Source organism: Solanum dulcamara, chromosome 6 (genome assembly GCF_947179165.1).
Source record: "Solanum dulcamara chromosome 6, daSolDulc1.2, whole genome shotgun sequence".
NCBI classification, from domain to species: Eukaryota; Viridiplantae; Streptophyta; class Magnoliopsida; order Solanales; family Solanaceae; genus Solanum; species Solanum dulcamara.
The window spans coordinates 76,863,065-76,875,721 of record NC_077242.1 but is presented as its reverse complement, the minus strand read 5'-3'; the positions used below and the strand labels follow the sequence as shown (position 1 = coordinate 76,875,721).

General features: G+C 32.6%; 2 protein-coding genes and 1 non-coding gene across 3 annotated transcripts; all 3 read right to left on the bottom strand.

The window, feature by feature from the left end:
* Nucleotides 1-3,988: 3,988 nt before the first annotated feature.
* Nucleotides 3,989-4,576, bottom strand: LOC129893003 (protein ASPARTIC PROTEASE IN GUARD CELL 1-like). The gene has a single exon (XM_055968497.1). The coding sequence runs from the start codon at nucleotides 4,574-4,576 to the stop codon at nucleotides 3,989-3,991; it is 588 nt and encodes a 195-aa protein (XP_055824472.1).
* A 903-nt stretch (nucleotides 4,577-5,479) lies between these two features.
* TRNAG-UCC (transfer RNA glycine (anticodon UCC)) lies at nucleotides 5,480-5,551 on the bottom strand. Its single transcript has one exon. It is a non-coding gene; the product is annotated as a tRNA-Gly (tRNA).
* Nucleotides 5,552-6,294: 743 nt separating this feature from the next.
* Nucleotides 6,295-7,503, bottom strand: LOC129893143 (uncharacterized). Its single transcript, XM_055968637.1, has one exon. It carries the CDS (start codon nucleotides 7,450-7,452, stop codon nucleotides 6,538-6,540), a length of 915 nt encoding a protein of 304 aa, XP_055824612.1. The 5' UTR covers nucleotides 7,453-7,503; the 3' UTR covers nucleotides 6,295-6,537.
* Nucleotides 7,504-12,657: the final 5,154 nt, after the last annotated feature.

Below are 12,657 nucleotides of genomic sequence, written 5' to 3'. Positions count from 1 at the left end.
TCTCATTCTTTATAATAGTTTTTTCTTACCTCATTCGAATATGTAATTATTCAAATATATTAGATCCATATATGTCCTCTTATACGAAATAATCAAAACTTAAAAGAGAAAAACCAAACCAAATTTCTTTAAATATCGAAATAGAATAATAAAAAGTCCAACCGGAAAAATCAAATGTTCATCCCTAATTTTAGTAATGTAACCATAAGGACACATAACGAGACGATAACTGATGTAATAAATAATTAATCATCTAATACATTAAGTAATCATGCACATGTCAATTGAACCCTATTCTAGTTATATATATAAGATTCGAACCAAAGAGAGAAATAAATGATTAAATTATAACATTTTGAAATTTATATATCTCAATCACATGCATCTAAGTCAAAAGACAAAGTATTTTGTGATGTATCAAAAGTTAATCCTATACCTTGTAGTTGAGTAGTTCCTATTATTGAATGTGATCTATTCCACCCCATGAAAGCCAAACAATAATATCCATGGATGTGTATCATAACTCGTTCTTGTGCTAATATCAACATGTTGTTAGGGTTTACGGCGCCAAAGTACAACTTCACAATGGGAAAGTACAACTCATGAGGAGCATTTGGATCCGCTTTATAGCAGGTGTCTAGAGACTTGTACGGACTTTCAACTATAGGAATATCTCCTACTTCTCTTCTGAACATGTAACGGAACACGATATACAAGTCCTTAGGAAATCGGGTAATTGTTGTTCCTGTATCCACAAGAACTCCACCACCACCACCTTTTGTTAAAGTCCACCATGATGGGTGTACCGGAAGGAGCTTATCGTTGATAAAAACTTTATAAAGGTTCACATAATAAAATAAAGGGAATTTATTATTTAGTAATAAATTTGCCCATGTTTTTCTTGGCCACGTGGCAGTATGAAAACTAAGAGAAGATCCCTTACCCGAATAAAATCCGGGTAGACATATGGACATTAAATCCGCCTCGAATTGTGATGGTAGTGAATATGAACTCATATTTACTCTTCGCCCGAGGCCAACAATTCCAGAATATTCATCGCTAAAACTTTTTTGACCCATTTGATCTTTGCCACATCCAAATGTAACCCTAACGGGCCGATGGTCTAAAACAAAAGTAATCACATCATCTGCCATAAAACCCTTGGATCTTTGTCCACTTACAAATTTGATATCGTACGTGCACTCATTACTGTGAACATTACATTTATAAGTTGTATCCACATCATCTAAACATCTTGAACCTTGTACGATGCAATCGATTATTTGAAATGTTTTCGAATTTCTAGGGAAATATAAAGGACTAACTTGCTTGTAACATTTATTTGCCTCACATGGTCCACATTGCCACCAGAGTAAATCACTGCCAGTATCTATTTGCAATAAATTCTTGACTTCGCTATTGCCTAGCAAAAAAGACGCGACATACTCACCATGTGCAAAGTATGTACTTGTTGTTTTTGGAACTTTTTCGAGGATCTTATTACCTCCTTGTGTATCTTGTTCCAACGTGAGAGTTACATTTGCACCTTCTTTAACATTGTTGTCGTCCTCAATAATTGAAGCTAAATGATTTGCTCTAGCCTCACATCGAGCAAGCCTATTTTCAAGTAACGAGTCGTAGTCCTTGAACTTTAACTTTTCAAATACGTCGCGATGGTAAATAGTAAAACTATAGGATGGCATCGGAGGATCCGGAAGCTTAGATGGATCAAGAGACATAAATCTTTCTTTAGCTTGTTTAATATATGTGGAGTTAAGGGGTGAAAAAGATTTTTCATTTCCCAAAATTGCAAACAAAATTGACAAAAAAATTGACATGAAAAGGTGAAAATGGAACAAGTTTTCCATTTTGTATAGAAATTAGTGTAGGAAAGGTATGTTGCAATAAGTCTTCCAACTATTTATAATCATTTATATACTGGTTTAATTTTAATGTAACATATTTATTTTTTTGTCAAAAAAGGAAAAAACACCAAAGTTGATTATAGAGATATGATTCTCTTTGATAATCCGTAGTGTGAACAACTAGGAATTAAATAATTTCTTACTAAAGCCAATATTTTTTTTCCATTTTAATTTACCATAATTATTAAGAGGATCAGAGTTTGACTCCTACTTATTCTGGTCAAATGAAATAAAATATTTAATTTTGTATGAAACTTGATGATATAATTTATCTATAATTGGGTATTTGGGAACTTTATTAATATTGCATCAAGCATCTAGGGAGAGAAAATGGAAAATAAAAGACTAGTCCGTATTCAAAGGGGATACAATATTTAAATTCAGATCGCGCATTGCAGAAGTCATTATCTATAATTGGGTATTTGGGAACTTTATTAATATTGCATCAAGCATCTAGGGAGAGAAAATGGGAAAAAAAAGACTAGTCTGTATTCAAAGGGGATACAATATTTAAATTCAGATCGCGCATTGCAGAAGTCATTTCTGAGGCCGTACTTCCTACAAGATTCTTTTTCATTCTTAGGACCTCGAACCCGAAAGCTCACGAAGTTATTGATGACAAGGTAGTTTTTGAAGTGTAACTTTTGCTTATTTTGGTCTATATCTGGTGTAATCTTTGATGTCCTATGTTTGATCCTTTTTTTTAGTGTGGTGCAACTTTTGATACTACATTCTTTTGATTTGACGAGGCTTGATATTCTTTGTTAAACTTTTTTTCTTTCATATTTTTCGTTAAATCTAATTTCCAAAATATGTTAAATATCTTATGGAGATCACAAATGCTCATTTTTAATATTTGGCAAATTTTAAAATTTCCCAAGCATAAGGTTCATCTTTTGTCATTCTCTCCACTTGGGATAGACCCCAACCTGTAGATTTCACATCCAAAAAGTTACATTCAAGAGGTGGCTTGTTGTCCATACCTCAACTTGTAGATAAAATGAGGATGAAAAGCTCATCCTTGTGAAGAATATATCCTATAGTGAGACAGGCAACAAAAGATTTGAAGAACAAAATTCCATAAGATAAGCTAGTCATGAATTAGTTAGTGCAAAAATATATCGACTTTTGATATGTCTAATTCTGAGACATGAGAGTCCTATTCGATCATTTTTCATAAGAGCCTTAACTTCAGAAGATAAAGAAATAAGTTGAGTGAAGAATATAGATCTCCCAATCTTCTCTCCCCAATTAGCAAGGCCCTCTCTCTCTTAGCCAACATCTTTCCTTTAATGCGCCTTATACGATGCAATCCAAATAAATCAAAAACTCAATATGAATATTAAACATTAGATAGGGAACAAGAAAACTATAACAACATTGTTCAATTCTTCATTAATTACATGCATTAATATCAATAGACAAAGTATTTGCATTAGTATCAAAAGTTAACCCTACACCTTGAAGTGATTATTTCCTAATATCGAGATATCGCTTTTCCACCCTATAAAAGCTAGGCGGTAGTGCACAACAACTCGATTTAGTGCTAGAAGCAACATTGTCCTCCGATTTATACTGCCAAATACAACTTCACTACAGGAAAGTACAAATCACGACCATTTGGATCCTCCTTATAGCATGTGTCAAAAGATCCCACTGGATTTTCAACCATAGGAATAATCTAAATATGTAGCCAAATATGATATAAAAATCATGAGGAAAATAAGTAAAAGTTGTGCCGGTATCCAAGACGACTCCACCACTCATATCTCCTTTAAACTTCCACCATGAGGGACTCAACGGAACTTCTCTATCGTTAATAAAGACTTTATAAAGGTCGACAAAATAAAGTGTAGGGTACCTATAATTTGGTAATATTTTTGCTGATGTTGCTCTTGGCCATATGGTTTTATGAAAATTAATTGTAGACCCCTCTCTTGAATAAAAACTTGGTTCCCTCTAAATTGAGATGGTAAAGAATATCCACCCACCTTTCGTGGGCCCACACTACGTCCAAGGCCAACGACTCCAGAATACGTAGCACTGAAATTTCATTGACCCATTTAATCTCGAGCACATCCAAATGTAACCCTAACAGGTAGATGGTCTAATACAAAAGTAATCACATCATCTGCCAAAATACCTTGTGTTCTTGATCCATCAGTATAATTTAAATCATAGATACACTCATGACTATTTTGATCACAATGTAAATTTGGGTTTTTAATCATGCAGCTTGAAGGTTTTCGAAAGCAATCGATTTTTCGAAATGTTTTGGATGTAGTAGAAGAATATAGAGGTTGTTTTTGTTTGTAACACTTTGCCTCACATGGTCCACATTGCCACCAAAGTAAATCACTATCACTATCTATTAGCAAGAAACTTCTGACTTCGCTACTGCCAAGCAAAAAAGATGCAACATACTCACCATTTGCGTAGTATGTGCCTGTTGTTTTTGGGACCTTTTCGCGGATCTTATTACCTCCTTGTGCAACTTGTTGTTGTGTGAAGGTTGAATTTCCACCTTCTTTAGTGTTGTTATCGTCTTCAAAATCTTTGAAGTTTGATTTTCCAAATATATCGCGATGGTAAATGGCAAAAGTATAGGATGACATTGGAGGATCCGAAAGCTTAAATGGATCAAGAGACATAAATCTTTCCTTAGCTTGCTTAATACAAGTAGAGTTAAGGGGTGAAAAATATTTTTCATTGCCAGAAATTCCAAGTAAAATTGAGAAAATAGTTGATGTCAAAAGGTGAATATGGAAGAGATGTTCCATTTGTAAAGAAAATTTGGTTTGAATATGTTCACTGCTTCTTTTATTTATTTATTTATTTATATAATAATGATTAAGATTTCTAGAGAACTTTTAAAACTTTATGCCCAAATTAAAATAGGAAAAACATCAGAATTAATTATAGAGATTTGATCATTAATAGTGAACAACTAAGAAAGGGATTAGTTTTCAATAAAGCCAATATTTATTTATTTTCCTTTTCTGAAATTTTCAAGAGGATCAGCATTTGGCATCTCTTGATTGTCAATAAAATGAATATTTTGAAGGAAAATGATTCCTAAATAAAGCATGAAATATGATCAGATAATAAATTTACCAAGAATTTGGTGAATCTAATACTATTTTAGGAATGTTATTTAGGTAGCTTCACAATTCACATTTTACTAAGCATCGACAAATTAAACTAAAAGGATATTTTGGTCAATTAAGGGTGTGTGATTGGTATGAAGCGAAAAGTTCTAACTGGTCAAACTTTTTGGAAAATATTTTCTCTAGAAAAAAGTGTTTCTTAAAAGTAAAAAAAAAATAATTTTTTTCTAGTGAAAATAGAGAAAACATTCTCCACAAATAACATTTTCACATATTGATTGTGTCTTCCCACCCCTCCAACACACTTCATCTTCACCCCCACTCTCATAGCCCCCAACCCCACCAATCCACAATTCCACACCCTACCTCTTTCACTTTTCATAATACATGTCTAGATGCATGATATACAAATAATGTTCAGATAAAAAAATATAGATCATAAAAGGCTGCGTCTGCCGGGAGTCGAACCCGGGTCTATTGCTTGGAAGGCAATTATCCTAACCGTTGGACTACAGACGCATGTTGACTGGAGATCAAGATTTAATTAATTTTATTTATTATTGAAGAATTCAGTAAGATTAATACGATTTATTCAATATTTTATTCGTCCAAGTTTGATTGTCATTGCATATATTGAATCACAAAAAGAAAGTGTCAATATCGTATATATAATTTGAATAAATTCGATTTATACAGTCATTAAAATTTTTAAATTAATTCATTAAATTTATCGAGTTATTTCAGTCGATCTTAATCATTCAATATGTATTTCAAAAAATAAATATTTTGCTTGACCTGCTTATTTAGTTTTCATTTTGGACTTTACAAAAGGACAAGACTAAAGTACTACATTAATATTGAATGCGTTGTCTTAATTCATTAACTCCAGCTAATTGATTATATGACCAAGTCAAGATTAAGGCCAATATGGGTTGTTCGATTCATACACCATTATTATTGACATATATTCCCTCCGTTTAAATATTTATCATATTTCGCTTTTTGAATGTTAATTTGATTAATTTTAAATTTAAATTAAATTAGATTAATCTAATATCTTAAAATAAAAGGTTTAGGCATTCAAAAACTACGCAAAAGGTATAATAATATCCATTTTTTCCATAACAATATGACAAAAAATACATCTTAAAATATTGGTCAATATTTATATATAGTTTGACTTTCGAAAAAAAATATGACAAATATTTTGAGACAGGTGAGTAAAAATTAGAACAACACTATATTCACACCAACTCAATACATAAAAAGAAGAATAAAAAAGGGAACAAAACACAAATGCATCAAATTACTATAAAGAAAATGATTTACAAATTATATATAACCATCAGACATTCGAAATCTATTGAATTGACTAATACAGATTGTGCAGTGTAAGTTTTGTTTGAAAGGAAAATGCTCAATACCTACTGAAGATCTTTCCATTGCCAAAGCTCGAACCAAAATGTAATGAAAAATTACAAAGACAAAAAACAAAATCCTCTCTTTTATACTTTGCTATACTCAAAATTCCCATCAAATTCAACTTCCTCTTCTCCATGTTCCTTCTTGCAATGAGAGTATAGCACAGTATATGCCACTAATAACAATAAATTAAACAAAGAAGAAATAATAACCAGAAATATAGACTTGAGTGTCTGGTAAATTACTCCTTTATTAGGTTTATTATTACTCTTCAAATAACTTAGGTACAATAATGATGAAATTATAGAAAATAAAATATTTAACATAAATCCATTTAATCTATTCCCCTTAATGAGTCTTCCAGCTTTTGCTATGGATTTAATTCCATAACAATCTTCTTCAATTACTGAAATAACTAAAGCCAACATCCAAACTATTAATAAATATAAATTAAATAGGAAGGAAATTATTCCAACAAAAATTCCTATAAAGAAAAGGAAAATATTGCTAGAGGAAATTAAAATAGGACTTAATAAAAAAAAAACCATAAAAAAATAACCAGTAGTGAACATGGTTGTGTATAATCTAGTTATTATTGCATGTTTAAATGCCTTGAATATTTTTATAACAAGTTCTTTGAGAGAATTATTGATATTAGATGATAATGTAATTGTTGCAATTGTATATAGAAAAGAGATTAAAGATAGAACAACAAGAATTGCAACATATATAAATAGAATAATTCTAAAATCCTCTTTAATATCAGCAAAAAGTTTCATGATTTTAAAGGTATCATCAATTGAAGTAGACATAATTGATGCCTTTAAAACAATATCATGGATCAAGAATTTAAGTTCAAAATTCATGATTGATAAAAGGATAGAGGAAAATAGAATATGAAGAAAACTTATTAATGCAAATAGCTTTCCATTTTTTGGAATTAATTGAAGGGATTCTTTGAGAATTGAGAGAAAACCAAAAATATGATAAAACTCCATTATACCTATTTCTTGAAGGTTCAAAAAATAATAATTTTGGGAGTCTTTAACTTTTTGGTTGGATTCAACAATAGCACGATGAGCATGCTATTTATAATGTGTAAGATATAATTAATTAGAATCATAAAACTCCATTCTAGTTTATTTAATTAGTAAGATATTAAAATGTTTACTCAGCCAACACATAGCCTACATCAAGTATAGAATAAAAGGTTTTTGTAACATTTTTAATTGTGGAATACAAGAAGTTACGCTGTAATTCCTATTTTATAAGTTAGTCAAAATCTTTCACCATCATACTTTTCTATGGTACTTGATTATTGGAATTAAAATTTTCATTAAGGAGAATCAAAATATTGCATGTATATGTAATTTTATCGTGAAATTGTGTTACGAAGAAGTAAAAAGTATTCAACATATAATATATATACATCAAAATGTAATTTTTTTTTTTACCTATTTACATGTGCAATACTTTCTTTGTCTCATTTTGTGTGGCATCGTTTCCTCTATAGTCCGTCCCAAAAAAATGTCGCATTACTATAATTAGAAACAGTTTGACTTTAAAAATAGATATTGTGTTCAATTTATACCCCAAAAGTTAGCTCAAAATAAGGAGGATTGTCCCTACCTTATAAAGAGTATAAGAATCTTGTCTCGATGTGAGATCATTCCATTCATCATCCCCACTCACACCGAGATTATTCAAACATTGTTTATTTGGGATTACATTGTCTGATCTAAAGAAATAACTCACGGTCCGAGGCCCAGGCCCCTTTTTCTTAAATTTAAAGAAATCATTGTCCCTTTAATGGTACCAAAAATGCAACTTCAACTTCATAACTCATTCTAATTATACACATGAAGTGTGAGGAAAATGATGTGTACATAATTTTATTTTGATTTAGTGTAGATAGAAAAGCTATTTTCGATGGCCGCGACCTTTAACGATACCAAAAATTCGTATGGAATAAAAGAAGAAAGTGCCAAAATTAGTTTGTGAATAACAAATTTCCACGAGGAACTTGTCAAACAAGATTGATATATATAATTGCTAGTTGAATGTTTGTTTCCTAGAAACTACTATAATTGACTAATGACCATTCTTTTGACCTTTTCGTAGTTGACTTTGTCTAAATTACAATCAACTTAATTTGTGAGAGAGAAGTATATTATGGAAAGTTTTTTTTTTTTTTAAATACTTCTAATAAGAAGCAATTTTCAAAATAAATAGATTTTGAAAGTTTGATTAAACAAACAATAAAAACAAATACCTTGATCCTAATCAAAATTATATAAAATCACCTCAAAATCATTGATCTTGAATTTTTGATCTTTAACCTTCAAGGTCAAAAGTAAAAAATATTGTACGTAAGGTACTCGGTTGGGGTGGTGGGGGAGGGGAGACTTGTTAAACTTGAAGTTTCGTTATTGAAGCAAGCAGAAACAAAAATTCAAGATCACTTATGTCACGCCCCGAGAGAGTACCCTAGGCGTGTGTCACGCCCCGAGAGGGTACCCTAGACGTAACCGACACTCAGAAACCATTTCTAGCTTCCAAGCAAACCACATAGCCTGATCACACATCCGTTCATTCATTCAATCAGCGAAAGACAAAAGAATAAAGAGAAGATTCGGTGGGCAACTCAAACATCAGTCTAACTCAAAGAATAAAGGCCATGGGCCAACAAATCAACTCTAATATTTGTCATTATAAATAGTTCGACAAGAATAATTTAAGGAAAGAAATACTCAATCGACGCATCACTATCTAGTCTATGAAGCCTCTATCACTACTATCTAATTGGTTTCAATTACATGTTCATGGCTACCTCAAATAAAAATAAAAAGGGCTAACTCGATGTAAGAATACACAAACGGTGTCCTCCGAATGTAGGGGAGGACTAACCAATACGCTGAGTGCGAATAGATCCCCAATGATGCTCCTATTGACGATCTCTTAAACCTGTCTCTGCATCATGAAACGATGTAGGTCCAAATGGACGTCAGTACGTGGAATATACTGGTATGTAAAATGGCAGAATGAAACATACCTCGAGGAAGATTAACATCGGTCCACATATCTCAAATCAGAACGATAAGAGGGACTCAAATAAAGCATCGTAAATCTAAAGTAAGGATACAGTTTAGAAAGAGACCAATCATATACCATACAATCCAATCCAATTATGTATAATATAGTTCAATCAAATCATTTACAATTCGATTATAAACACTCAAATCAATAATCAAATCCAATCTAGTCACATACCATTCTATTCAATCCAATCACAATTCATCTAATCCAATCCGACCATATACAATCAACTCAACATTCAACCTAACAATCAGCTCAAGGGACTCAACTCAGTAAATATGCAAATTAAATTATGCAACGTTTTACAATTCAACTCCAAGGACTCAACTCAATAAATATGTAACAACTCACTCAAGTGTCCTAAGTCTAACAAGAAATAGTTTAGACAGGACTAACTCATAAGCATATAGCAACTCACTCAACTCAACTGACTCAGAGCACTATCAAGACCTAAATGGGAGTTTCTCTTATCCGACAACCATCACTTATGAGCCAGTGATAGTACAACAATCAGACGTTGTTGCCACATCCGTTCATACCTTGCCAGGGCATGAACGCCTCCCTAATCATGGATACCATCGATTAGTCAAGTCCTATCATTTCAGGACAAATCTCTCGGAGAAGCATTCGACTTTAACAGTTCAATCCCCCATACGTTTGGCAACATAGGTATTGGGTTTGAGTATGGACTATACTCTTTCCCAATTCGGTGCTCGATACTCCTCCCATGACTCCATGCTCATAAGACTCCATCCAATCATCTCCAACAAGCCCTCACGGCTAGTTTCATTTAGAACCTTGCCAACTCATCAACTCTCTCCTCAATTCAACTCAATCGAGTCATAATGGCAAGTCTCATTGGACTCCTTTCAAAACTCAACTCAAATCATCAAACTCTTCTCTTTAAAACTTGTACAATCTCAACTCGATGAATGCAGAAAATATTATGTATATTAAAACATAATTTTAACCCCTCAACTCAAACTCAAAATAGCTACTTAAATGTAAAAATACTCAACTCATTTAAAGGCTCCTCATACTCAACTCATACTTAAACTCCTTTCTAAATCAAAGGTGAAAGTAATAATTCCTTAGACTCAAAATAGCGTGTAAATGGTTTATGCAAAAAGGTTCACAAATAATTTATTTAAAGCTCCTCCTCAAAAGATAATTTATTTTTAAAATATTCCTAAGACTCTAATCAACTCAAATTATGTACATCACATACCACAAAATCATATTAGACTCCAATCCACTTCATCACATAACATTTTTATCAATATACCTCTTCATCAATCATTCTACACATATTAAATAAGCACCATTCACGTCATCTCTCACATCATCATCAAAACATCATCATCACATCATCATCATATATTATCATTTACATCATCATCAAACATTATCATCACATCATCATTATCATCATCAAACATTATCATCACATCATTCATCAAACATCTACTCCAAAATTCTTATTTTTGTCCTATGTTCATTTTATAAAAGCAAAGGGACATTCTTAACTAACAAATTCATTCTTTTCATTCCAATCAATACATATATACACACAACTATCCATCTCAACCTCAAGACATTTATAACAAGAAATCTCATCTTGGGTTCATGTGAATGAAACATGAACCCATACTCTCAACAAAACTCAACTCAAGAATATCGTCAACATCTATAAATCTATATACAAAGGTACATTTGAAATCAATAATTTAAAAGATAACTATTTAGTAACTCAAGTCATTAAAAACATCAATCAACTAATAGTACTTAAAAACATTTTATAGTTTAGGAAAACTTTCAAAAAAACCTTTCTAGAAGGTGCAACTCTTTCACAAATCCTAACCAACACATCTATGGGCATATGGAAAAACTCAATCCATATTTTAGGTTAGCCTTACATACCTTGTTTGAAGACTTTGAAGGAACTTGATGTTAGGTCTTCAATGGAAGGCTTGAATTCTTGAAGCTCTTGAAGGCACCCTTTGTTGGAGATGGATTTGGGGAAGAAGAAGAAGAAGAGAGGGAAAGTTTCTAGGGCTTTTTAGAGAGAGAGAGAAGCTGAAAATAATGGTCCAAAATGCTCAAGGATGGTGTATATATAATTTGGAAAAAGTCCAAGTTGCCCCTCTTCCAAAAATCTAGAAATTTGGGCAAAAGTCTTGCTGGCGCTATAGTGGCGCGTCGCGCCACTACAGCGCCAAGCCAAAATAGGCTTAAAACCCTGCACATCTAATAGTGGCGCGTCGTGCCAAGCCTCAAACTACTGAGGTTGTTTTCTGGCGCTATAGTGGTGTGGGGCGCCACTGGAGCGCCAAGCCTGAATTTTGCCCAGGACTGAAATTCCTGCAGTATTAGTCTGTAGTAAAATGGCCATAACTTTTGACTCCGAACTCCAAAAAATGCAATTTTGATGGCATTGGAAAGAAGACACAAATACCTTAAATTTGGTAGGTCGTGGTCCACCCAGTTCTTTATATCTTAAGAGATATGGTCATTTGATCGATTGGAGTTCTTTGGACTCGACTTGGCGTTAGAGATCCCTCATGACCCTAAACACATCTCACACACTTCAAATACTTAGAAATTAATCCTAACTCATGTGTAGAATTACAAGTCCTCCGGTCCGAGTCTACCCACACATGAAGAAATATTCGAGTCTTTGCGAAAAATATTTCTGGGGTGTCACAGCGTGGCCGGCACTTAGAAACCATTTCTGGCTTTCGAGAGAACCACTTGGTCTCATTTCTTATTTATTCATCAGCGGAAGACTTAAGAATACTAATGTGGGCTTGTCATAATCAAAGAAAAAATAGATAATTCTTAGAAGAAGTAGTTTCTAAGGAGAACTACTCCAATTACATCATCAAACTCTGTCTATGAAGCCTCTAATACTCTTAGATGGTGCCAATGACATGTCCATGGCTACCTTAAAAGAAACATAATACTCAACAATAATTAAATGTTAAAGAGTTCCTTCGAATACAAGAAGGACTCATCAAATAGCTGAAAATTAATGATTTTCAACGAAACGCCTGTTGAGGATCTCTAACACCTGTATCTAAAACGATGCAGGTCGAATGACGTCAGTA

Coding starts and splice junctions, on each gene's coding strand:
- LOC129893003 (XM_055968497.1), bottom strand. CDS start 4,576: ATGTCTCTTGATCCATTTAAGCTTTCGGATCCTCCAATGTCATCCTAT.
- LOC129893143 (XM_055968637.1), bottom strand. CDS start 7,452: ATGGAGTTTTATCATATTTTTGGTTTTCTCTCAATTCTCAAAGAATCC.